The sequence below is a fragment of the Amphiura filiformis genome, chromosome 6 (genome assembly GCF_039555335.1).
Source record: "Amphiura filiformis chromosome 6, Afil_fr2py, whole genome shotgun sequence".
NCBI classification, from domain to species: Eukaryota; Metazoa; Echinodermata; class Ophiuroidea; order Amphilepidida; family Amphiuridae; genus Amphiura; species Amphiura filiformis.
Genome location: NC_092633.1, coordinates 37,795,436 through 37,823,155, shown reverse-complemented (window position 1 = coordinate 37,823,155; position 27,720 = coordinate 37,795,436). Strand labels below are relative to the sequence as shown.

The window sequence follows — 27,720 nt, the reverse complement described above, 5'->3', positions numbered from 1 at the left end:
CAGTCATTGTATAGACATTATATTACAGTACTTTGGCATTTGGGAGAGGGGATACTAGATATAATAATTGTAGAAATGCAATTTAACAAAGTATCTTCACATAATAAGAATACACTGCATCTCAGTATGATCAAAACGATGTCCTGATATGGTCAATACAATGTTTCAACATGATTAATACATTTGGGATACTGGATTTAATAACAGTGCAAATGCTACTTAATACATACACAAGTATTTTCAAAATCATCTGAAAATACTAGCAAACATACACAGGTATAAAAAATCCACAAGTTAACAAAAATATGAAAACGACATTGTGTAGGCCTCCGGTAGCGCTTTTAACATTATCTGCAGTCCGTTTGAGATGAGATGAAACCCAGCAGTATTCAAAATAGGATGTTGCGCAAACATACTGGCTTGCCACAAACTTGATCATGGTTTGTGGGTCAAAGGTTACATCTCACTAGATAGTGAACGGATAACAGATATTGCAAAGATTGAATATTTATTTGTTTCTGCAAACCAACTCAATGACTGAGTTTTAATATATCCCAGGGATACTTTGATGACTTTATTTGAATGTAGCGGACAAGCTGTGGCAATTTTGCTTCAGTCTATTGTCACTTTCAGCCAACCACATTCAAAGGAATTAAAAAAATTGGACGGGTTGTGGTGTCCAATCTCTGCATATGGACCACACAATATCTGGAAGACATCATCCACAGAGGGAGTTCTGATTGGTCGCTTCATGGATGATGTCATCATATGATGTCATTAATTGCACTTTGACCTTATGACACCATCACATCACCATGAGTGGTGATATTACAAGCTCGCTTGACACAAATCTTGACAACATGGACTTAAAATTTTAGTATCAAAAAACAATAATATTTACTGTATTTAATTTCAAGACAAAAACGCTTACACACAAAAAGAGAAGACTATGAACATACACATGAAACATAGAGTCCAAGAATCAGTAACGTTAGCCATGAGAGATGCGAGTGTAATGACAAGCCTGCTGTGCTGCCTGGTGGTTTCCTTGTTGGCCGGTATATTGGGTCTTCTGGTATGTTGGTTTCTGTGAAGCCATCATTCCCTGGTCCTGTATTGCCATCTCCGGATCCGCTTCCACTGCCAGAACCACCACTGCCATCGTATTCTTCTGTTTGGGAGGAAAACAATAAAAGAATATTGTCAGGTTATTGTATTAATGAGCTGTTACAAGCCAATGCATCCTCATCTTTTCAATTGAGAATTCTGAGCGGGTTGGTGGTAGAGTCAGAGTTAAAGCTCGAGTTCGGGTTACTCTGAGTTTGGCGAGTCCTCATTTACACGAAGAATCCAGGGTAACCAGAAGTAAGTTGATTTCCTAAAACAAGTGAATGAAACAATCACCCTGATGTCCATGGGCCTGAACATGTAATCCACTCAGTTCTCTAATGACCTTAAATGTCCTGACATGATCAAAACATTGTCCCTATATTTTATAATGACCAAATACAATGTCCCAACATAAGCAATTTACAATTTCCTGAAATGGGTCAATACAATGTCCTGACATGATCGATAGAATGTCCTGACATGGTCAAAATCAATGTCCTGGCATGATCAAGTCAATATCCTGACACAGTCTATGGCATGATCGAAAGTGTGTCCTGACATGGTCAACCCAACAACCCAGCATGCTTAATACCAAGTCTGGACATGATCATGTGTCCTGACACGGCCAATACAATGTCCGCACATAGCCAATACAAGGGCAAGGAGTACAGTACTTACCATGGTCTATCCATTCTACATCTTCTCCATTATAAGCGGCATTTAGTCTGTTAGTGATCACTTTTAGTTGTAATATCTGTTGCCTTACGACAAAGTCGCCTTTCATATTAACCTCTGCTACTTCCGGATTTTTACCCTGTTCAGCTATGCCATCACCTACTATTTCATGGTCGTATCTGAAATGGAAATGAAATTGGCAATTAGTTATATATACAGAATCGTGCAGTCACACAACTTGCTGGATGCAAGTGTATGCTCATTTCATATACATGTACCGTATGTGTTCCATTAACCGCAACTGCATCTGTAAGCACCCATCCAGCGACTTCACTACACATGATCCTCCATCATTATCAAACACAGAACCATCTACATATAAAATCCATATTTTAGGCCATTTTTTACATGCAATTATATGAACAATAAGAAAATAAGCACTTGCCCAAAATGACTTCATTAAGTGCCCTGAGTGGTTATGGTACACACATACCTCTACAGACACACCCTACATGAAGGGTTCTCAATTATAATTGCTGGTGGGCCTCAGAGGGCCAAAATCATTTCAAAGATTTTTGTTTGAGGGCCAACTACACCTTAGTTTGCTTTATTTACTATGAATTTTGAAGCTGTTCAAGGGCCAATCATAATAAGTCAGCATTAATGCTGTCAAATGGGATGCCAGATGAAAGCACACTTTTAGGCGTTTAAACATTTTTAAATGTTTAAACGCCGTAAGGGTGTAAGTTGTTAAAACAACTTACAACCTTACGGTGTAAGTGCATTGGCTTATTGAATCATATCATGAAATATCGGCAAGCTATTTACCATAGCATGACACTGTGTCTTAACATGCAATAAATGTCAGTAAGTGTGATAGGACATTGGCTGTAGAGAACTGTACCATACACTAGGATCCTCAACATGCTTATCTATCTGGAGCACAGTTATGTAACCCCAATACATTTGCACATTCATTGAATGACCTTTGGAAAGTTTGGTACAAAAACTCATACTCTGCAACTTGAGGTCAAAATTTGCACTCTGATTGTTTAATTGAGGTTATGAACTATGCCACTGGGATGAGGCCATTGTGGTCCATAGTGATAGCTTACCTTCCTACTCTTTGGCCATTCCAACAACTGTCCGCATCAGATACATCTGCTGCTAATTCTGGGTCATCACACATCATATATGGAAGAAAGGTCCAAAACCTGAAGGCAAATAAGTACACAGGAAATTTTAGTTACACAAATCTAATGATCACTGGTGTTGTCCAAATTGAATCTTGCTTGCAAAAGCAAAGGGTGGACTTCACATCACGGCATAATATATCTTGTATCACAGAGCAATAAAGCTCCACTTTTAAGAAAAGTGCTACACAAATTTGTGGCATTTTCTATGTAAAATATACAAATTCGGAAATATGTGTTAGGTTTTATTACACATATTTTCTTCACTAAATTATGCCCTGCTTCATATAACAACTGGATTTCGCTCATGAATTCATTGACAAAATAATCTGACACTGTTAGCCTTTGAGTTAATCAATTCCACAGTTCACATGAGGCCTATAACAGTCCTTCCTCTGAACAGGATGACTTCTACAAATGAACATCCCTGATCTCACTGTCTTAAATCTAAGCACCGGAGGAAAATGTGATTGCGGTTTTCATGGCACGCAATTGCGTTTTTTTTGTGCAATTGTATTTTTTCGGGGAAAAAACCCTGTGAAATACTGCTATTGCTAAAAAACAAAAGTTACAAATTCTGAGATTTTTGTTCAAAGCTGGATAAGGTTGTATATTTTAATTACTGTTGTTGCTTCTATTGAACAGCCAGGGACATATTGAATTAACATGCATTGCTAGCTGTTCAATAGAAGCAAAAGTAATTAAAATGTACAACTTCATCCAGCCTTGGAAAGAAATCTCAGAATTTGTATTTTTTGGGGGGAATCACTTTTTTTGTGTGTTTTGGAAAATCATGGTGCGTTTTTTGGCTTCCAAAATCGCATTTTTATCCGGTGCTTACTTAAACCTCTTAAAATGTTGTTACTGATCAGTCTTCCATAAATAACATGCAATATAATCTTTTTACTCAAACATCTATTTTTAAAGGCCTTTTGAAACATTAGATGAAACTGTAGGCTTACCTATCACAATGTTATGACAGCAACATGATAAACTGGCTATCACTTATCAAAACATATCTTGTTTATAGTTATAGCAGTAATAAATATGTTGAAAGGAGGTAAATTGGTGGCATGCAGTTTCTCATTGAGTCTTTGTTACTTACTATCAGACTTGTAGTGAATCATGACTTGTGACTTGAGAAAACTGGATGTGACTTGACTCTAATAAATTTACAATTTCCCCCAAATCAAAATTTTTCAGTGACTTAGAAATGACTCAATTTGACCTAAGGTTGTCACATATTGTGTGTCAGTGAGTTGGCCATGGATAGAACCTTTCAGGAGACTTTTTTTCACAACAATATTACAAATGTATATATATTGTACGAGCAAAATGAAACCGTTCTCCTTACCGTCTGTATTCTTTTATGTGGCTTCTCACATCTTTTACAAGTCTTTCTAAATTTGTGCCAGAAGCTGTTGTAGGACGCGGTTGGCTTCCTTGTGCTCTTCTGCTGATATCGTCACTTTCTGGTCCTCCCCTTTCTCTTTCTCTACCTCTGCCTCTTCTGTCTCTATCTCTGCCTGGTTCTGGGCCAGCTTCTCGTTTGCCTATACCTGGTGTGCGACAGCCACTGAAGACCTGTATCATGAGAGAAAGAAACAAGGATAATGTATGTTAGATAAATGACTTAGTAAATTGATTCAGATGATGTACAGGATTTGTAGGAGTATGAATGAAAAAAAAGAAGGAGATTACTCACATCATTTACTATGGATTTCTTTATGTGGATAACCAAAGAGTTCCAAAGCACAGCGGAGCACTTAACAGATGGGACATTTTCAAAATGTTCTTTTTTTTTTCATACTTTAAACTACTATGACACACACACAATTTTTGTATTGCCTGTCATGTGTCAAGCAACATTTTAATTGGATCATAATGGTAGACCAAGCAGAAAATGACGGGTGCCATATTATCATCCAGTCTAATGCTCCGGTAACATTACATTATAATAGTTGCACACAAAATTCGGGTTATGTCAATATGAGTTAGGAACATTAACTGCATGCTATGTCATCTTCTGTAGCAGCAGTCGGATTTTGTTAAGTGAAAAATTGATTAACGATGTGCATTTCTCGTTAAAATTTCCTTTCCTTCAGTCTGTATCAATGTGTACAGGCGCTAGGCATTTCTAGTGATTATGGAAAGACATGCATGCTCAATGGGTAGCAACACATGTTATGGTACTTCACAAGCAGCAATATTGGAAATTCTGTTACTTGCAAATTTTTCATTTCAATCCAAAGCTACAAAGAGAGAATGAAATATAATGTACTCCATTTGTGAGAATAACTATTCCCTCTCCTTGTTATGAATAATCATTTCCATATTATTATATATCATAGCATTATTCTAAACCCAATGGTAGGTACACAAGTCTCATTCCCACCCACCCATCATTGTGTATAGTAATTTTGAATCCAAACCGCTCAATATCCAATATCATTTTGTCTGTCAACGTCCTATGCTGAACAATAACAGTGGATCCTGTGAGCAAATAAATCCACTAGCTAGTTTAAAGCCATTTCCCATTTTAATTTACCCATATCGGTGTTTGCTTAGAACTGTGCAACCATGCGAGTGAAGGCGCAAATTTGAGTCATTCGTATTCATGGTATCCCCTTGATGAGTGCCTTTTCTTTTACTGCTAGGAATCGGGACTCAATGCCTGGAACCAGACGGACGGGGCATGCGACTAGGGATCTTAATGATCTGCTGGGTTGCCCATGAAAGTTGCCAAAAAATTCACCCTGAATTTGGGGGAAAATCACCCACTTTTGTCTTTTAACCACAGATTTCAATAAGATGGGAAATCAGCACAAATTGTGCTAGAAAGTCTCCTAAATCACTCGATTGGGCTCCAAAATTGCAGCTTTGGTAAGCCAGATATAGTAAATGTAGCAGCCTCTAAAATGCTCTCAATGGGATCCAAAATTGCAGTTAATAACCCTGATGATAGTAACATCCTCTAAAATCCCCTCATTGGGCTCAAAATTGCAGCACTGGCAACCCTGACAATAGTAGCATCCTCTCTACCTCTTGTCATATTTCCCTCATTTCTGGAGTGGCTTGATGACTCATTCTCTCCTTAAATGAATACATTTACTTCCCACTGCATGAATTATGCATGTTCCTTCTGGCCATGAGTTTTCAGAACGAAATGATGACACTACATGTGATGCAGACTGCATTACAGAGACATTATTCAGCTTAAATTCCACCATTTCTAATCAATTTTCCGTTTTAATAGTCAAGCACCATATTTTTTTCATACAGGTCAATTTATGAATATAGACTACATCGCAGAATTAGTACTCAACTTATGAATACAGGGCATACTCAATTGCTCATCTTATAATAAACATCAGTGCAGGCTTGCAAGGAGACTAATAAATGTCTTGCTAGCAATTAGGTTTGAAGGGCTCTATTAAAACCCTGTAGAAGTACTTCATATCATTAATTCTTGTTGTCTAATTGGTATTTACCAAATATTCCATTAGTTTTTCAATAGCATCCTTGCGAATCACATTTACAATTAAAGATAATGTAAAAATCTCTATAGCTTAGCTGCGTATGCCTCTCATTGATTTCCCCCATTACAGTCACTTCCAAAAAGGAAGCCATAACAGTGTTGTCAAAATAAAAACATTCCCTTATGAATTTTAAACCGAAATTACTTATTCTCAAAAACCACCGTTCTGTACGTTCAGGTAATTTATTGACTTGCCTCCCTTATGACAAAACAACAAAATGACTTCGTAACCATGAAAATGCATGGCTAGAATTTTGCAGCAAATCCATAAATTGATTCTCTTACAGATTGTCTCTATACGCAGAGTTGCATTATGGATCAACGTTGATATGAATCCCCTTAATATTAAATCAAGTTCATTCTTACACTCTACAATGAAATTCTAATTCTGAAAATCATATTTTTGAAAAAGATCTTCATCAATCACAACTGAAATATCGATAAATTTCTCGAGTTTTTCTTGAATGGGCCTAGATTGTAGCTCATGTGTACACACAACTAGAAATCTATTCAATTAAGCATGATATACGACTCGTATGTAAATAATGATATTGGAGCAGCAAGTCAGCCAGTTGACATTCCTAAGATTAAAATGATTTAATATAGTCAGCTATGATGATAATAATTTATTCATTTTTGCCCAGGTGTGCTTTTAGAAAAGCAAACAAAATTTGGGCATTTCAATTTGTGTCGTTAGCACGGGTGGGATGATATGAGGGATCAAACGGGATGCAGTAAATCTAGGCACGTTTTGTCCTACAGCAACCCGAAATTGTACCGTGGGTAATTTTAGTACGGTATTTATTTTTGTACTTGTCAAATACAAAAACTGGGATGGGAGAAGTTTATTTCTGGTACATATACATATATAGCAATAGTTAGGATGGAGTATTCTATGAAAAACACTCTGCAAAATGTTTACAAGCATTTATTTTAAAAAAATTCACAAAAATGTTAAAAATCATGAAAATTACTTTGTGAAAATATGCTGCTATAGAGTATCATTTTGATTCAATAACCTAGGCCAAAATGTCAGTGTCTCCATCTGACCATTTGGGCTATTCCTGTTGAAATCCATACACCCCTATGGAAGACATGTCCTTACTCTTTCCTACAGGGAATGTGAATTTCAAACGGGTTACCTGAATGGGTGACTCCATTAAAAATTCACACTCCCTATGTGGAATATTAAGATCATGCCTTCCTCAGGGGTGTATGAATTCAACTGTAACAGCCCGTTTCCCCATCACAAGATGGAGACCTATCTAGGATATGTCAATGTCTTCCCAAATTGTTCACCACATTGAATATTTTACACATAATCAAACGCTTGAGTAATACAATCAGCCAGCACTGGCCTGACTCAAATTCAGTTACTATTTTAAGGTTGTTAGTGAAGTTCTGCGTTGTATGGTTGACGGTTTGCATACATTTCACCTGCATATGGATGTCAGTTGTATGGCCCGGCTCTACTCTAGCATAATAATAATATACAGATTTGGGAGGCCTGGTTGAATGCATTATGACTGTACCATAGCTATGTGCAGAACTAGTCAAATTATTGCCAATTCTAAATGTCTGTTAAGCTGGATGAGACAAAAAGGACAATTTTAAAAGCTTCATGAGCTAATCAAAATTACAGCAAGTCAACCAAATTTAAAAGTCAAATTTTATCACCAAAAATCCTGGCACATTCTTGAATTATGCATGCTAATTGACAAGCTTGTAACAGAATTTGGACATGACCTATTTTACATTTAGAGATAATTACATGTTACAAGTCTCTATTGGAGAGGACAAAATGATTTATTTCACCAATTATGAATAAGATGGCCATAAATGATAACATAAAATCATACAAAATCCAATAAGCGAAGCAAAATGATCAATTCAACGAAAACTATTACTGGTACTAGACGACAGAACTATCCATAGATCAATTAAATATTAGAATCCAAAAAACATGCAGCTCCCAGATATGTGGTACTTTACAACAATTAAGGCCTACATCACAGTGTTCCAATATCTGTGCCTACATACTTTGCACTTGCCAATTCTCAACTTTATAAATGAAAAATGTTTTGCGAGTGTGCAAGGTATATGTGTGGGTGGGGTGTGCGTGCATGTGCGCCTGTTTTCACTGTCAATTGTGAACTTTAGGTGCACATTTTATGAGCTTAAATTCATTACACTAACATCATGGATATTCACATGATCACATGACCTATTCCTGAGGGCGCTACACACGTTTACAAAGAAGAAGTTGCTCCCCCATTAGGCCCCTAACAGTCAATTTTGAGTTTCCCGTCACATAATTTCTGAAAACAAGTGAGGTAACTTTTTCATTATTCATTATTTTTCTGCCTTTCATTATATGACCAACACGAATGTGAAATGTGTTGTTATTTGCCGCTCACTCACTTGAAGACGGATGTTTAGCCCAAATGAGATTCAAAAATATATTAAAAAGAGTCTGCAAGGTTGACAGCAAAATGTATGTTTTGATTTTGATTTTTCCACAAAAAATAAAGGGATATTCATAATTTATTTTTGCAAATATAACCAGTTTTTATCGGTATTTATTGGAAAATCACAATAATGAATTCAAGTGAGGGTCAGAAAATGAAGTGAGGGCGGGTGACGGGAAACTCAAAATCGACTTTCCTTGGCCTCATTATAGGTCTAGCGTCCATCCATCTAGGATGGCAATTTATTGTCAGATTTGTGTATAAAATCCCATGTAACCCAGAAGATGCAACTATGATATATTAGACCCCATTAGGAGCAAACACCTCAAAACTGTGAAATGTGAGTTACCATGGAAACCACACATCCAAGTTGCAATTACCAGAACAGTGACATCATTTAGCAACAAAAAATGAAAGCTGTAAAGTCCATGATGCAGAATTAGTTGTCATTAATTTGTAAATTACATGGGGAAACATTCTGGAGATGAAAGTAAACTAAAGATTTACAGAATCTAAAAAGAACCAGTTTATTTTTCCAAGTCTTAATTTGTATTCCGTTAAGTATTAAACCATGAGATTAATGCAGAACTTTCAGGTAGATGTTATTACTAACTCAAACATAATTAACATATTTGGGTGTCTAATTTTTATAATAATTAAAATGTTAATTGATCAATCTGTAGGTAAGGGGCCGTCCATAATTTTCGCCGGTGCTAAAAACATCTAGAAACACCAGTACCAGAGTGAACAAGATTCCTGATAGGAATTGAAATATTTCTGAGTGAGTTGTATCATTTTATTGGATCTGAAAAAGAACCTTTATCAATCTTATAATTAAAATAATAGCTTAAAATACAGCCCGAATCTACACTAAATGGCCAATGCACTCCAAAAATCTGCTGAACATCCCCTGACTCTCTTTTCCACTAAGAACAACCGGGATCACATCATATATAGGGAGGAACCAGGGGAACATCCCTTTGGCATGTTTGGTGTATGTTACTGTAATTAAACTACGGGTTTCATGTCTTTTGACGCTGCCATTGATCCTAGCGCAGATAAAAAATACTTTTTTAAGCATTTTGGTGTGAAGCAAATTAAGCATAATGTAAAATAGGACCATGTGCATATTAGACTCAAAATTAAAGAGAAAATCATTATTTGTATGGCATGTTATAGAAATTGTTAAAACGAATTGAACAATTTTAGGTTAATTGGTTGTAACTTATGAATAAAATATTGGAAAATACCATAATTTTTCACTTTCATTTTTTGTTTTATTGCTCAAACAAATCGCCATTTTCTTACGTACACACTTGCCCAGGATTTTTACCCCCTCCTCCCTCTTACGTACGCTTTGTACGTAAGTGAAAATGCCGAAAATTATGGACGGTCTCTAACATCACACTTACTGTAACTTCGAATAGTTTCCCCCGGGGACGTTGCATTTTCCAAAAGGGGGGTTATAATAGGTCATTTTTAGAATGATAGTACCTGTTAAAATCGTTAGGTAAGCTTAAAACTCACACTGAAATAACGAACTATGAACTTAGGAACGATGACTTCCGATTCACTTCCGAGTTTATGATCAGACTTTCACCAACTAGATGCTACAAGCGATCATGTGAGCACCTTCTTAAGCTTACTACACAAGATAGCATGGAAATATCAGCATTTTTTAAACATCTTGGTTGGGAAAAAAATGGTGAGGGGGGAGGGCATTTAATAGAAAGGGAACGACTATTCAAGGATATACCGTACTTGACCGCATTTTATCTTGTAAACATTGCAAGGAAATCTCTGGTAAATGCTAGCATTTTATTGCTCTTTATTTGAATTACTGATGATTTCGTACTCGCACACTTTTCAGAGATACCTTTCTGAACCTTCACATGTGATGAGGCATAGTGCATTTGACATTCAGTGACATTATTGGCACACAGTCTGGTTTTACAGTATGAAAATAAATCACCACTGTCTGCTCAACATTCATGTGTTGCACTTTAAATTTTAACCAGCACATGACTTCACACGTGTTACCATGGCAACAACCCAACTTTTACCTAAATATGATTACTGGAGGAATCCTGGTGATCTCGCAGCTGAGCCTGTAGGCGATATAAGAACAAAATGCACTGACACTGTGACCCTTCCTCAACTTCATGCATTACAAATATCTTAAGCCCAATGTATACTTCATTGTTAATTTATCACAATGTTTTTCTAAAGAAGCATTTTGTGATTAAATTTAAATATAATCCATCAGATGTCAATGTGCCATGCGATTTTCCATTTAAAGTAAACCCCATATATTGGTTGTAAACATCTGGTTCAAACATCGTAGCAATATCTTTTTATTACTATTATTATTTAATATTATTTTTATGTCAAGGCATAACAGATTTTATCATTATGGTACGCTGATGGGTTGGTGCCTAGATAGCTGTTAACCTCCATTTTGAAGCTGGACCATTTCAAAATTCCTGGTATGTGACACTCATTTTGGAGTATACAACAGGCATAAAACTAGAAAGACAAAGACAGCAAGTTGGCATTCCTCAACTAGCCATAAAATTCCTACCCAATTGACTCCATCAACCTCAATACTCCCTACAGGAAATGCTGACAATGTTATGTTGTCAATAGCATGTATCTGGGGTAACAAATGTAGCATCAAGGGTGTGGATATGAGCAGAGAGATGCTGCCTCATGTTATGTATGTAAATCACACATAGAAAACAGTATAAAACCCATCAAAATTGTCATAAAGCAGCTATTACACATGTACATGCAACTGTGTGATGAGTGAAGCATCCTTATGTGTTACCTGGTTGAGGTCAGGATGTGGCAGCACAGATATTGGAACCAATATCTGTGGTGGCAGGTAGGAACTCAAATATAAAAGTTTAAGGCTAGCCACTCAGCTGGGGACAGGTAAATGGCGAGTTAAGAATGGGTGAGTTAGATGAAAAGCGAGTTAGATTGGCGAGTTACCCCCTGCAGAGATTAAAGAGTGACCCCTGCTGAGAATACGACAAGTCCCATCAGCGAGTTAAGATTTTTACGGCAAGTCTTGCCGGCGAGTTAAGGTTTTTACGGCAAGTCCCACCGGCGAGTTAGGATTTTTACGGCAAGTCCCGCTGGCGAGTTACGATATGTCCCATTGGCGTTTGCTTTGCTTTGTTTTATTTTCATATTCAGTGCCCCAGCGCTAATGCCGAGTAAAATTAAAATTAAAATTATGAAATTCATATGACAAAGATGCCTATGATGATGATGATGATAAACAATCATGACAATGCTGACAATGATAGCCTGATGATTGATGACCACAACACTAGTAGTGTTCATTATTTAACCCTAACACTGAAGACCACAAAATATCACGAGGACAACAACTGCGCATGCATGAATCCCATATGATACCATGACGCAATCATCCTAAGTGCTATTATGCTCAAGGAATCTCTGGCCAGGCCAGCGAAACCCCTATGGCTACCGGTCGGTGATTGTGTGCTTGGCATGTGAGGGGTCTAAGGTTCAAATCCCAAGAGTACCAAACTGCGACTTCTTTGTTCATCTTCTCTCCTTTTTTGTTTCTTCTTAACTTCCAATAGCAAAAAGCAATGTTCTTTGTTAGGAGTAATGGATGACAAGGTGGCAAAATATACCTTGTAAATCACTCTTTCAAAAATACATCTCAGAAATGCACCTTTAAGCCACTCGGAGAAAAATAAATCGCAGAATAAATAACCAGCATTCCATTGGTCGAAATCAGTGTTTAATTTCATAGTTAATAAGAAAACCCAAGAAAAAGCAAACAAAGCTATCAAACTTCTATTCCAAAACTGGTAGAGTAAACTAAACCAAAGAGAAGACTCGGTTAAACAAACATCATGACAATCATTTGGCAGCAGCACTCAGCGTGACCTTTCAACATGTTCAAGTGTAAATTAACGGGCAAATTCAATCATAGACAAACTAATTCAATTCTTCTGATGGTGTGAAACTGTTTGCTGCTAACAGGGTGTTCGTGTACCAGTGTGTATACTAAATTCTTATTTTTATCAATTTCCCCGTGTCCAACTAATGACATGATGCATCAAGATAAAGAGGTTGCAGAATTCATTCACAATCACATAATTTCACGTATGTGATCGTCACAGCACATTTATGATTAATATTCAGTTCACAATTTTTTTGTCAGCAATAAATAATAGTTTGCGAAAAATAGGAACTATAAATTTACGCATCAAAGTGTTTAATGCATATGAAAACAAACTCGACATGATTCACTTTGGTGCGATACAATATGTTCATGTTTGCTATGCTTTCTCAACTACAATGGCACCAGGTTCTAGCTGATATCCACCAATTTTCTCTTTCAAGTGTCCCTACTGCGCTGTGATGTGGGCTACTCTTGAAGCCGAGACAAAGTCGGGAGTCATTAGCGCATAGCAACTTGGACAGTTTTGAATAGAGCTCACAGTGTGATGTCTGCGCTATGACACCTCCTGGCAAATTGGACAAATAGAGTTGGCCAAACCAGCAAATTACTTTTTGATTGTGACCAATCATGGTTATAATGTGATTGAAAAATGAGACATTATCACTGCTGAAAAAAAAAAGTTTTAAACTGAGAACATGTTGAAAGGTAGAGTCACTAACATTAATAACTTGATCGTGTCATGCAAGCTGTATCAAATTGATCTGTACCCTTCAGTTTCCAGTTGTTATGGACAAGACTATTACATCAGACAGAGTGTAACAAAAGGTCCTTCTTATGAAAAGGTCATAAACTACATAATTTTGATCATTTCAATAAATGTCACAGCTGACAGAGTTTGGAAATGAATCTAATACTGGAACTTACTTTTTGCAACTTTGCTATCTTGGGTCTGGACATAGGGTCTATGGTCTGGAACCACCAGACTTCATCAGGCAACTGACCCGCTGGACTGGTCACATGATAGAAGGCTAGGTATCATCTTGAGAGCCCCGTGCAATGCATGAAATCAGTTTGTGATGGTTGCTCAATACACCCCAGACAATACCTAGCCATCTATCATGTGACCAGTCCAGCGGGTCAGTTGCCTGATGAAGTCTGGTGGTTCCAGACGCAACATAGCAAAGTTGCAAAAAGTAAGGTCCAGTATTTCCAAATTCTGTTTAAGAACATTCACTCATCAAAGCAGATACATTGTAGGTCATTTTGGTACAGCCTGTATGTCATCAGTTATAGTATGTCATATTCATTTCCTCTGTGAATGTCAATAACTAATTCAGAGGCTGCACGTTTACAAGATCAAAATCAAAGCAAGTCTTATGTCAATCCCACTTACTGTCTTACATATAACATTACTTATATGTTACTCGTCTCTATGTCATCACATTAATCTTGTACTTGGAAACCAAGGTGGAGCTAACATGGCAAATTGTATTTTAAGCATATCTACTCGTATGAAGTACTGCATGCGTGATGATACCCTGTATAGCGTATTGGACAATCTCTTATAAGATGGCAACAGAATAAACTGCACTCATTCTATCGGCAGCAGTATTACCCTTCTGGACAAGCAGACACTTACAAAGCTGACAAACATATTATGAGACATGATCTTCGTCCATGGCATTGCCTTTTTTAAAGACAGTTCTTGTTCGTTTTCTCTGACATGGCTACCAAATTTAAGTGACAACAATTTGAAATTTTACTTCACATTAATTGAGTTAAGGGCAGATTTGAAAGATGTTGCTATTTTATCGTCCCTATCATTTCTGACAGCAAAAAAATGGATGTGTACTATGCTTTTATTACAGAATTGGTGACTCCCATTTCGATTGAAAAACATAGCCAACACAAAATCAACACAAACACCCTTTACACAAAAAATAGGAATGTGTCACAACTTGTCTGCCTATTGGTAATCTGAACACACGTGCAGGGAATGTTACCACCTTTGCCTCATGAGGGAATCGGTTTATGCAATATCTTAACAATGCCTAGTTTTGCACATATGCATGTAATAGACAACATACTGGCATGGTAGGCTAGAATAACATACAGATCATTCAGGGTGGCCAACAATAGAGATGCATCAATCCAGACAGCGACGACAAAAATCTGATAAAAAAATAACAGATATAGTCTGCGCCCTCGTTTTCATTCCCATATTCTACGTAATATGTACTTTGGCTCAATTATAAAACTGACTTGCCAGCGAGTGATGTGGAGTCTGCCATTGTTGTTATGAGGTCAACAAGCCAATCAACATGCAGGTTAGAAGTGACTTAGGGAGACATGTCTGCTTGTTGGCTATCTAAACAAATGCCTCATTGGTCATCGCCCACAAGATTGACCTCTTGTTACCTCTATTGCAAATATACCAGGCAACTTTCCAATTGTCCATGAAACATTTTAAACAAACTTATTTTCAAAATTAATTCAGGAAATAGTTTCCCAATTAGTTGCAAAAGTTCATCACCCTAACTGTGTCCAGGGAAAATTTACTTTGTAATATAAATTTTTATTTTTATTTTTATATTTAAATAATAATGATGTACCAGTTTTTGATGTGTTTTAAATCAAATACGTTTTGTAATATATCTACGATTAAATCTATAAAAAATCAATTTCTTGATTATGTTTGAAATGACATCAAATTGCTGCTAAAATATATGCAACAATTGACTAATTTTAGGTCAATATCGTAAAAAATTTCCTTGCAGCAATTTCACTGGCTAGTCAATAATAAATAATGTAATAGTGCTATCTGCTGTAGATAGCAACAACCTTTTACAGTGCCACACTACATTTGAATGATCCCTGGAATGTTCAGACAACATCATACATGTTGAGTTGAATCTGAGTCCAGTCTACCTATTTACAGGTCTGTACAGCTATCTGCTGAAGATAGCAACAACCTTTCAAATCCATACAAAATTTTAATCATCCATTGATCCCGTCCATATGTCTTCCTCGAGGCAGTAAAGAAAAATCAAATTTTGTGATTTTCTCAAAAACTGCTCATTTTTGCAGGAATCTGTTATGCTAGCTGGATTCCTTGCATAATTTCCTTTCTGAAAATGTATACTTTTATATGGTAATTATACAAACCATCGTCAATGCCTTAAAAGTTACATCCAAAACATTCAGGATGGATCCATTTACATCCATACAGCTCTTTTATGTATTCTACAAGACCATATTTTTCCAGTATCATGAGCATGTCATAATTTATTAGGCTCCTTTTTGACTAATCTGAATGAAGGGTTATAACACTAAACCAATCATGCGCCATCCGACAAGACTTGGCAACACTAATGATAAGTAACGAAGGATGACAACAAAACCGACACCATGGCGATGGATGTCAAATTGGCAGCACTCATCATGATGAGAGGACTAAAGAGATGACGTGAATAACTATGTTGCCAGTAACTGACCTTTCATGATGAAGTCTTCTTTCAACTGGAATACATCTAGCTGGCAGCTATTGTGCAGCCAGCAGCTATTACTGTAAACATAGATTATTAGCGTGCACGACAAATCACAGTCAGAAATTTCACCCATATTTTGCAAATATTCCGTTTTGCAATATGGTGATTTCAAAATCTGTTCAAATTTCCTGCAACTGATGAACGTTTTCCCTCAAAAATCGTTGAACTTTCATGCTACAAAAATCGTGCACTTTCCAGTATTAATATCAAACCTTTCTTTATTTTCATCTCATCATCTTTACATCATCCCATGTCCATATTACATGAGATCAGACAGAACACACACAAGGTAAACACGACCTCTTGATGGCCTACACCAACTGTAATAACATCATCATCATCCTTTCCTCTTTCTATTTATCATCCTAATAATATTTGCTGGAAGAGAACTCAATTCATCCATCTTAACTCAACATACCTAACCGTAGTACAGACTTAACTGAAAGATGCTCGGACTACTTTGAAAGGAAGGCATACCAAGGCCCACTCCAGGATATTTTACTCTATCGCTCTGTGTCAAAACATGTTGAGTTTAGGGCTATGGAATGAAGATGACGAGATGCTTCGGACCAACCGGAGCACACGTTGAACCTAGGACAAACATCCAATCAATCCTTGATACAGGCCAAACAGTCAATAAAATTTTGCAGGCATGTACAATCCATTTTATTTATTAATTTGTCTACTAAGGGACCGATCGTTATTTACGGCAGGGGGGGGAATGGGTGTTTTGGCAAAAATATCGACAAAAAATTTCGCGTTCCCCCCTCGCGTCCGCTCAAAATTTTCGCGTTCCCCCTTGTTTTCCAATTTTCTCCATTTAAAATTTAACAATCCCCCTCCTGGTTCAACTAAAATTTCAGGTTCCCCCTCAAGACCACAAAAAATTTCGTGTTCCCCCTAAATTTACCCATTCCCCCCCTGCCATAAATAACGATCGCTCCCTAAAGTACTATATTGCTTTTTTATTTTTTTTTTCAGAAAATGGTTAAGTTTAGATGTGTGCCCTGTACAAACAACAAAATGAGTTTTGGTACAATACATGATCTAAAAGATTTTACTACCAAATTAAAATTGGTAGAAGTCTAAGTGAAAGCAACAAATCATAAAAGCATGCTTTTCAACAATCATTCACAACAGTTCATTCTACCTCGTTTCCAATTTTAACATGCTTTACCACACTTTATGGTAAATTCACAATGATCATAACTCTCCATTCCAACATATTCATTGAGATCATTTGATGCCCAATAATGATGTGCCCACTGCCTAGAAAGTAAGTCATCAATTGCTACCACATTTATATCACAGTTGGGTTGCGAGGAGATGCCATATTTATCTATTGGTGTTATGTCTTGTAGCGCAATGTCATGACACCCCATTATAATGTAAGCCCTGCTACCCAACTAGACTTGGACAACCTTATACATAACCGGCTTATATAATGTCAGGGATTAGGGCAAAGTATGTTGCGCAAAAAAGTGTGAATATTCAACAACTTCAAAGATGACAAAAACCAACATCCTTTTGGGTATGTCTGAGGATGATACATTGAGGAGAGTCCCAGCAACACTATGGACCACAATGGCCTCATCCCAATGGCATAGTTCAATAACCTTAATTAAACAATCATAGTACAAAATTTAACCTCAAGTTGCAGAGTATGAGTTTTAGTATCCAAATTTTCAAAGGTCATTCAATGAATGTACAAATGTATTGGGGTTAAGATCTGTGCCCCTGACAGATGAGCATGTTGTGGATCCTAGTGCAACACAGTAAGGAGAAATAAACAACATGCTTCAGATAAACATGACCTTAACATATTACAATTAATATTTCTCAAAATTAATCTGCTAATTATGCATAAAGCTAACACTCGCTGCAATATATCAACAAGCAATGGTAATTTCACCAGCGTAGAAATTATGCAGCCCAAATCAGTCAAATATACCCAAATATGATTAATTTGATCACCATCAATACCACCAGTATAATTTGCTACATTTGGGGTAAAATTAAAAAGATTGTGATCACATGACAAGAATAGTCTAATCCGCACCATTCCGCCCCAAATTTGCTTAATTTGTCCCCGGATTGGGAAACAATTTAAAAGGTTGTCCTACCCATTGACTAATGCTAAGCCCAACCTCAGGTCATTTACATTTTGCCATCTGTTTCACTTATTCTGTGAAAAATTCCAAGTGTTCAACAACTAAGGGATCTGCTCTAAATACGTGCAGCTTTACAATGATATTAACCTAAAATCAGTATTCACTGACAACAAAAATGCAAAATGTCATGTAGGATTTTTCAATTTAGCACTGAAATACGATTATTATTGAAATTGAAATTATAGTTTACTAAAAAATTTACCAATATTTTATTTAATATTGCTCAACCATGTACATCAATATTGACATATCAAACGTCACATTATTTCAACAACAGCCTGTGAACCACAAAAGCTTAAAAAAATTCATTCTGAATTTGATCACTAAACGACCACCATAACAAAAATATTTTCTTTCTTGTGTTATTACGTGTTAAAACGAACACCTTTTTAGTTTCTTTCACCGGCGGTAAGATCATGGCGGTGACGCGCCGTGGCAGAGCATTTAATCGCTAAACCCAATCAATATGCAGCATAGTCTATCAGGAAGCATGGACTACTTCAATTTAATACTTGGGTACGGCTTTACTGTCTCAATCCTACCTAATCCTTTCAAGTACCACACAAATTAATACAATTATAACCAGGGGGCCTCCTAGCTGAACCGCTACACTATGATATCATCATTATCATATAGGCCAATAACCGGTGAATAAATCTGTGACATTGTCTTCAAAGCTATGCGCTCTTTCCTATTCCCTATGCACATAAAGACAATTATTTTATGATTTATTAAAATGAGCAAAAGGTATTTGCCATAGGAATTTATTAACAAGCAGAATCACTTTTTCATAATATTCTAAAGTCAGCATAATAATTTAATTAATAATTTGATATTTACAAACATTCATTCTTTGGAACAACACAGTAATATAATTTCAGGCTTTATATTCTAGGTTAACTTCAGCATGGGACCCATGCGCTTCTCTTTGCCCACTTGAAGTTGGATTATGCTCTGTCACTATGGACCACAATAGCCTCATCCAATGGCAAAGTTCAATAACCTCAATCATATAATCATAGTGCAAAATTTGACCTCAAGTTGCAGTGTATGAGTTTTTGTACCCAAATTTTCAAAGGTCATTCAATGAATGTACAAATGTGTAAGAATTGTGCCCCTGATAGATGAGCATGTTGTGGATCCTAGTGTGTACTTGCGAACTCAGTTTTACTGAAATTTATATTTTAATGCCTTTAAATTTTGCTGCAATGTCTGTATCATAGCTCTTTGGGATTTTTGATGAAAGCACTTTTGTTAGTATTATTATAATTATTATCATTAAATTATTCTTATTGTTCATACTAACTATTTTTTATATTTTACCCTGTAAACATTATTTAAGACAGAATTAGCTATATTGCTTAAGATCAAATGAATTCCTGTGATAACAAAATGTTTTTAATGCGTCACCGTACCTTTAACTAGAACATGTCTGGAGCAAGACTCAAATTTCAAACTCTAGTCTCATGATGTGGCTTTGTAAAAGCAAAGGTTGCTATACACACAGATAATTATCATCGCTCTCTTATAGCCAAAGACTCTTCATTGAAATGTCATGGGATGCTATCATCGCTTCATGATGCCACTTCCTAATTGCTGGGTAATACAATCTGACGCTTCTTTCAGTGTAACATCCCATGAAATAGTCACTAACGTGTAACAATATCACTGATAGGTATGCTTCGCAGAAGTACTTTAGTGATTGGGCAATCTGACATGTATGTTGAAGTAGCCTGCCAAGTGTGGTAATTAGGTAGCTACAGATGAACTATATACGACACCAAACGCTAAGAATAGGACTGTTGCGATATTAAATAGTCAATACTCAATATTTGAAACATTTTGGATCCAATTTGAAAAAACATCAATGACAAACTGTCAGGTAGTCCCTTAAATGTTTCATATTCTTTTCAAGTTCTACTCAAGGGAATGGCCAATGGAGTAACCACACAAGAATTGTTTTATTTATAACATTCAGCGAAGCCAGGCAAAGCCCAATGTAGTGCTCAGAGGCTACTAAGTTAAAGGGATGCCGACTGAATATGACGGGACAGGGATATGGAAAGACGTCCGACTTTAGAAGCAGGAGGAAAACCGGAGCACTAGAAGCAAAACCTGCGAGGACGAGAACATAATCAGCAACCAAACTCACAGAGCAACATTGTAGCAGGTGGTGAGAAGACCACTACACTGACCAGTCCACCCGCATCAAATGTTGGGCCTTCCAAGCAGCTTTCATTTGCCCAAGTCGGGTGGGAAAGCCATGACGCAGCAGAAGTTATGGCCTTAGATTTACCTCATCTTATACCCCTTTTTTGTTGACAACAGACACCAACTTCAATGGGTCACCGACTTCCAAATTTTGCTTGTAATCTTGTAAAAATAGCTTTCCTACTTGTACAGAGCACATTGCCCCATCTATAACCCTAATCCAGGAATTCACTGCTAGGCTCATGATATTTTGTCCTTAACTTCACACTATTATAGCTGGTAAACTCATTTATTGTGGTCTCTTCTAGGGTAAGTCAGTTTCATCACCTGACTTAGTACACAGACCTTAACAGTGATGACAGAAGGGTGATCCGCATTCTTAGAAGGCTAAGACCGCATACCAGACCTGGTTTTGTTCACATTGTTGTAAATTCTATTGTCCTTATAATAAGACCTACATTTTCAAGTTGGATGCCAGAAAACTCCATCAACCGCTTAAGGTTATTTGGTGGGTTTCCATTATTGTCAATTTCATAAATTAGAAGGAAAATAGTTTTCAGTCTCTTATTTATTTATTTTTTATTTAACAATTCTAAATATCTGCCTAAATATAATAGTTATTTATTTATTTATTTTAAAAGTATTTAACAATTTTAAATATCTGTGTAAACAATGAATGGTCTTATCAATAATTTTCCCCTGTATTAGTTTCATAAAATTGAAAGAACCATAAAACATGATAGCCATAAGTCCTTAAATATCCATGACACATAGAGAAAAGTGTTAGTTTGTTTTTCGTCTTTTTTTTTTGGTCCCTTCTTTAAAAAAATGTTCCTGTATTTGTCTGGGAAACTACCCAGGGATTGCAAAGTATGAAAACACCCCTGGGCTTGTCCGCAGACACGCTGGGTCCTATACAAAACACAACGGTATGTGAGTTATGGAATAGTCTCATTCTAACCACTTTCTTTAAATAGAGATGTGGCCAAGACCTCAAATTGTCTGCACCCAATGTTTCTCCTTCTTCTCCCTAGTTGCTGTCTGGGTTTATAAAACCCAAGTTATGTTTCCTCACTTTTTGGCAGGAATGATTTGCCTCAAGAAGGATATATAATGTCACAGTTTTAAGGTTCATGCCACAAGATGACATCAGTTGGTTATCACAAGGTACACCTAGTACAATGCTTTTGTTTTCTCCAGGCAATGACATCAATGTTATGCCACATAGCTGGGGCTATCACAGATCATTAACCTGTCTTTCTGTGCAGGTGTCTATGCAAGAAATCTCACACAAATGAAAACACTATAGTGTTTCTAGTCACACTAGTGTTTCTAGTTGCACTGTAGTGTTTCTAATTGCACTATAGTGTTTCTAGTACTTATCAGGAATCTTGTTTATAGGCTTGGGTTGGGTTCTGTTTCTCCGCTATGGTAGCACACATCGCCAGATCACAATGGAATGATATCACTTGATCAATGCACACTGATGAATCCAGGATAACTATAAACCAACCCATTTGTATCATAATAACTATGGAGGCAATGTTATCAAATTGCTCACTTCATATGGGGCATTTCACAAGTTCTATAGGAATGGTTTATAGTAATCCCATATTCATCCATATGCGGAAATCAACACAGTGTGGTTCACACATTCCATACCATGATCCACAATGTGTTTACAATGTCTTAGGGGTGAAAACAAAACTCGACCGGTGGTTGACCACTGGTTACGTCCAGTTTCTATTGTTCTAAACAATGGATACCGGACAGAACCAGGCGGAACCAGTGGTCAACTGCTTTCTGGCGATCAACCAGCAGTCAAGTTTTGATTTCACCCCTTAGACACCTTATTGAACCTACCTTTGTTGATATTGACATGGAGTTATCCTGCATTTGCATGATAGCTTCAGATATTTTCACATCCATGGGTTCCATGACGGCTTCTATATTGAATGGGCCCTCTAGACGATCTGCTAACATTAACATTGCATCTGAGGAAGAAAGAAAAGCAAATGAAATATTCATAAGAGTTGATTAGTGAGTTCATATACATGTCAAAATAAAAAAAGTAATATTTATTGGATTTCATAAACTAAACACTAGAAATGATTTGCATGATAAAATCTTTGTGAAAATAACAAATGATTATCAAGAGGGAAACGTGATGAATCTGAATGGTCTCATCTCCAGTGACATCTTTCAATAATCTCCACTTATCAACCAGTTCAAAAACTTGACCCCATTTTGATGACTATGATGTTATAAAGTCCAAGTTTTAGAACCCAACACAATGAGTACAGAAGCATATTTTAAAGAGTTTTGCATATTTGAGATGTTAGTGACAAACTGTATCACCCAGCTAGCATCCATCTTGTTTCCGATGGATCTGACAGTTGTAGGGCTGCTGTGTTTGCATACATTATGCAATCTCACGTTAATTTCTTCTTCATAGCGAGTAACATAACTATATGCAAATCAAGTGATAGATGTTGCATACATGTAAGAGCTTATAAATGTTTGGGGATTCAGGGTCCTGGTAATCTCACGCATAGGAAAGCGCAACTGATAGATTGCAACTACAATTCTCGTGCATTATGTTGATGATTTGGTGCGTGAGAGTGCAAAAGGTGGTCTTGATTGGCTGCTTAATTGAATCAGGTCACATAATGGCAGTAGTTCATTGGCTGTTCACATCACATGACCCAGCTCTTTAAAAAAATGCACTGTAAAATGTGTGTATGTACCAGTCAGCAAGTTATTTTGGTCCTTTATGATGCACCTATGAACAAATGATCTCTCAAAACATGGGACAATTGGATTTCACAAGATTCAATTTATATCATTCCATAACTTCTGCTTATAATATTTTAATCAATTATTAAATATATATATCCAAATATTTATATCTTATCCTGTATTAAACTAAAAGCAAAATGCTGACACAGCCTCATGAGATATTTCCTTCAAGAAAATCCTGTTTTTGTAAGAAATAAGCGAATTGATTCAACATTGGTTTATAAGCCAAAGGCTATACCTCCTTTTTTTCCCAACCTTCAAAGTCAGGGCATTTCAGTTCATCAGCTGATCACCACCTTAGGCCTAATTCCCATTCCCACAACACAATGTAAGCTTACTAGTTGTCTGTCCTCACTGGACAAAATCCAAAGACGCTTTTAATTTGAAATAATTCCTTTTAAAAGAGTGTGCAATTCAATTAAGTATGAACTGCCAGAACTGAGCCTAGTTCTCCAGAAGGGAATTGATAATTGGTGTAAAACAGATCTCATGAGTCGAAGAAGAGAATAGTCATCTTCTCTGGTTGAAGATATTGGCTATGCTTTACACTTCAAGAGTCAGATGACCACCACATTTTTGAAAATTTATGAAAGATTTGAATTTGCACAAAATATTCATTGATCAGAAAACTGGGAAAATAGTATGTGTGGAGGGTGTGCGCGTATGTATGTGTGTATGTCGAAGATGTATTTCTGGTGCATGTACATTGTTAGAATAATTATCAGCATGTGTGTGTGATAAATGCATGATGCATGTACGTGTATTATAGGTCAATGTAGTTGGGGGAAAATGTGTTGTAGTTGGGGAAAAATGTGTCATAATTATTCCATGGATAACCCAATTATGTCTCAAATTTAACCATCCTGCTAACATAATATATTCATCCCAAAATGCTTTTAAAATGATCAATAATTCATATCATAAGCAAACACATCAAACTTTTATTATTGTTCTATTTCAGGCAAAATCACTGCATATTCCCAAAGTTACCATTGACAATAGGAAATGATTCATTTATTTTCACAAATCATTAAAAAAAGTCAGTCAACCACTCACAATGTACTCCACAGAGGAAACACTCCCTCGCTGGTTGCTGTTTTATTTGGATGACTTTTCACACCCTGAGTGTTGTTAAGTGGGAAATTTTTCACATGAGTTGTATTTTTGTGTTTTTCCAATATTGAATGGTTATGGGTGAATGTACAAATCTATAGCTATGATAGTGTTTATGGCTCAAAGCAGTATTTGTATTGCATGATCCCATGAAATTATTATTATAGATCCGGTAATATTTTAAATGATTAGAATGTGAAATATTAACACCTTGAAAATATCACTACATTGCCTGCTAACACTAGGTAGCATTCCTTAGAGAGTCAGGAACAGGTTAATTACATACTATCAAAGCAAAGCTCCCTCTATCCCATCCCGACACTTGCTTGCTTGTCCGCTGTAACCGACAACACAGCATATATAAGTCTTCCTTTGGACGTGTTATTTTACCATTGACATAATTGTTGCAGAGGCCATAGACATATTGGCCATTTGTACAACAGGATTCTCCATATTGTCCTTGGTTATTTTTATCTCAAGGGGATGCTATTCTAGGCAATGTAGGTTTTTGGCATATAAATGTACATCTAGATGACAGAGAAAACAAGTTATATCATTAGACATACAGTATAAATACACATTATAATGTGGATAATATACCAGGGATAATTTCTGTACAGCAAGCACTAAAGAATCAAAGTAGAGAGAACTAAAAATTCAACCTCACAGGAAAGAGATTTTAATGTGTGTTCTAATTATTTGTTTCCATACAATCCTGTTTTTTTAGTTCCTGGCATCGGTTGGAATTTACAAAATAGCACACTCAATAATAATAATAATAATAACACTACCATTAATATGAATGCCATGACCAAGTGCTTCAGAATGAAATGTGCAAATAAAATTTGAAGATATTCCTTGCATACAAAATAGGTTGCAAACATCCTCTTTATGTATCAAGGTGTGGCAATGTTTCCTCTAGGTTTCTATTTCAATTTCCATGCAAAGCCCATTTAAAAAATTCAGGTTACAATTTCTCAAACATTCCATGAAAAATGCACGTCCTCAACATATTTACCAGTAGAGAAAGTGTAACAATATAGGTCTCCAACTCACTCTTTCACGTTTTCTGTGATTTATCGCACATCTCGCATAATTAGTTTGACAGTGAGCGTCCTTTTATGTCAGCAACAGCGAGGTGAGGAGAGAATGGCACGGTTACCTACATGGGACTTGACGGGAATACTACTATGACATTACGACATCTTCTATATATATATTAGTCAGGATCCTCATCTTGATGCTGACATCACATCAGGAGGAGGAAATCTTGACGACAGGGAGTTGGTCGTCATGGGAATCCTGATGGTTGATGATGTAACATTGCTGGCCAGTCAAGCAGGGCTGACAGGTCAATTCAGTCAACAATCTCTATAAAGCTTAATTGATCCCTGAGAGCAGTAGTACTGCAATTTTATTATTTTCAAGGGCCCCCAATATTGCATTTATTAAAAAATCTTATTACGAGGTCATCCTTTTACAAATTAAGTTCAAATATTGTCTTGCAAAATAATGGATTAATTTTCCATTTGCAGACTTCCATAAATACTCAAAATATACCATTAGCATTTGAAATGTACCCTACTTCACGTTCGCCTTCATTATTGAATAATGATATTCATGCTGAATGAAAGAAGAGTCAATTCCATTCCTAACTCCGACTGATTTTCAATTATCTAATTTAGCAAATCAAGAATGATTTTATTCATCTGAATCATTACTTTGCATCCCGAGTGAATGTATCGAATACATAAGTAAACAATTGCAATTAAACCCAATGGGTGTTTCTATAGCAACACAATTTCACTGCCATCTTGGGTTTCAAAAGCAAGGTAATGTAATATTCATGATTTGGTGGATACATACAGCTCCAAGCCAACGTTCTCTTACTTGGCTTTACCTGGTTTGAATTCCAATGCTAAATGACTGGCTTTATTTTATCAAAGGTATAAGTATATTCTACATGTTTTACAGGATTAAAATATGGCTACTTTGCAGATCTAAGGTCTTTATCTGCTTCTTGTGTTCGTTTTTGAAAGCTTACTGCAACATAATGTTATTTAAGTGTTTATCAAATAATATCAAAAGAATGTTTGCCAACAAATATTTTGTACTTAGATTTTGACAACATTTTTCAAATGTTGGTGTAGTGGTTTTTTTCATAGAAAACAAACATTTTAAATGTGTTTTAATGACCTTCATATAACCCTACATTTAAACTGCTTTGAAAAAAAATGTTTATTATGTTTTAAAAAACATTTTTGTGTTTGCCAGGTACCTACAATAGTTTCCATTTGATATCCAGTTCATCTTGGCTGGGAAGGCACCTTTGATGACATTAAGACAAAGACAACCTGAGACAAACTTACCAATATAATTATTCCATTCAGAATCCTGCTCAGCTTGGCTGGCAAAGCAACCTTTACTGACATTGGGACAAAGACCAACTGAGATAAATTTACCTACACAGTCATTCTATATGGCATCCAGCTCAGCTTGGATGGTGAGGCAACTTTCACTGCCATTAGAGTTTTAAAGATAAAGACTAACTGAAACAAACTTACCTATATAGTTATTCCATTCAGCATCCAGCTCAGCTTGGCTGGCGAGGCAACCTTTCATGACATTGAGGCAGAGTTGGTAGCAAGGCTTTACATAAGGAAGGCCCTTACAATGCGGGCAATATGACATACGCATTAGGGCTTTTTGGCAGTCATGTGAAGGCATAACCTGAAATCAAAATAACAAGAGACTTAAGTTAGTTTGCAAATAATAATTGAAGTCACAACAATTATCGAAAATTCTCGTGCGGGCTCACAATAATTTTGCACAACAAAATCTTGTGTTTTTGTGTAAAACAGGAAGGTCCACTTAATTTCATTTGATTATCTTCTGGGAGACGAGGTCAAAATAAAATAGAACACTGATGACGCTAACTAAAAGTA

The 27,720-nt window shown here is 36.4% G+C and overlaps 1 protein-coding gene across 1 annotated transcript in view; it reads right to left on the bottom strand.

The window, feature by feature from the left end:
• Positions 1 to 604: 604 nt before the first annotated feature.
• Positions 605 to 27,720, bottom strand: part of LOC140155390 (glypican-6-like) — a 102,937-nt gene continuing 75,821 nt past the window's right edge. Inside the window, 6 exon segments of the mRNA XM_072178219.1 lie at positions 605 to 1,171; positions 1,789 to 1,964; positions 2,901 to 2,999; positions 4,333 to 4,562; positions 22,727 to 22,857; positions 27,340 to 27,505. Of these exon segments, the coding sequence (XP_072034320.1) occupies positions 948 to 1,171; positions 1,789 to 1,964; positions 2,901 to 2,999; positions 4,333 to 4,562; positions 22,727 to 22,857; positions 27,340 to 27,505 (1,026 nt within the window). The 3' untranslated portion in view covers positions 605 to 947.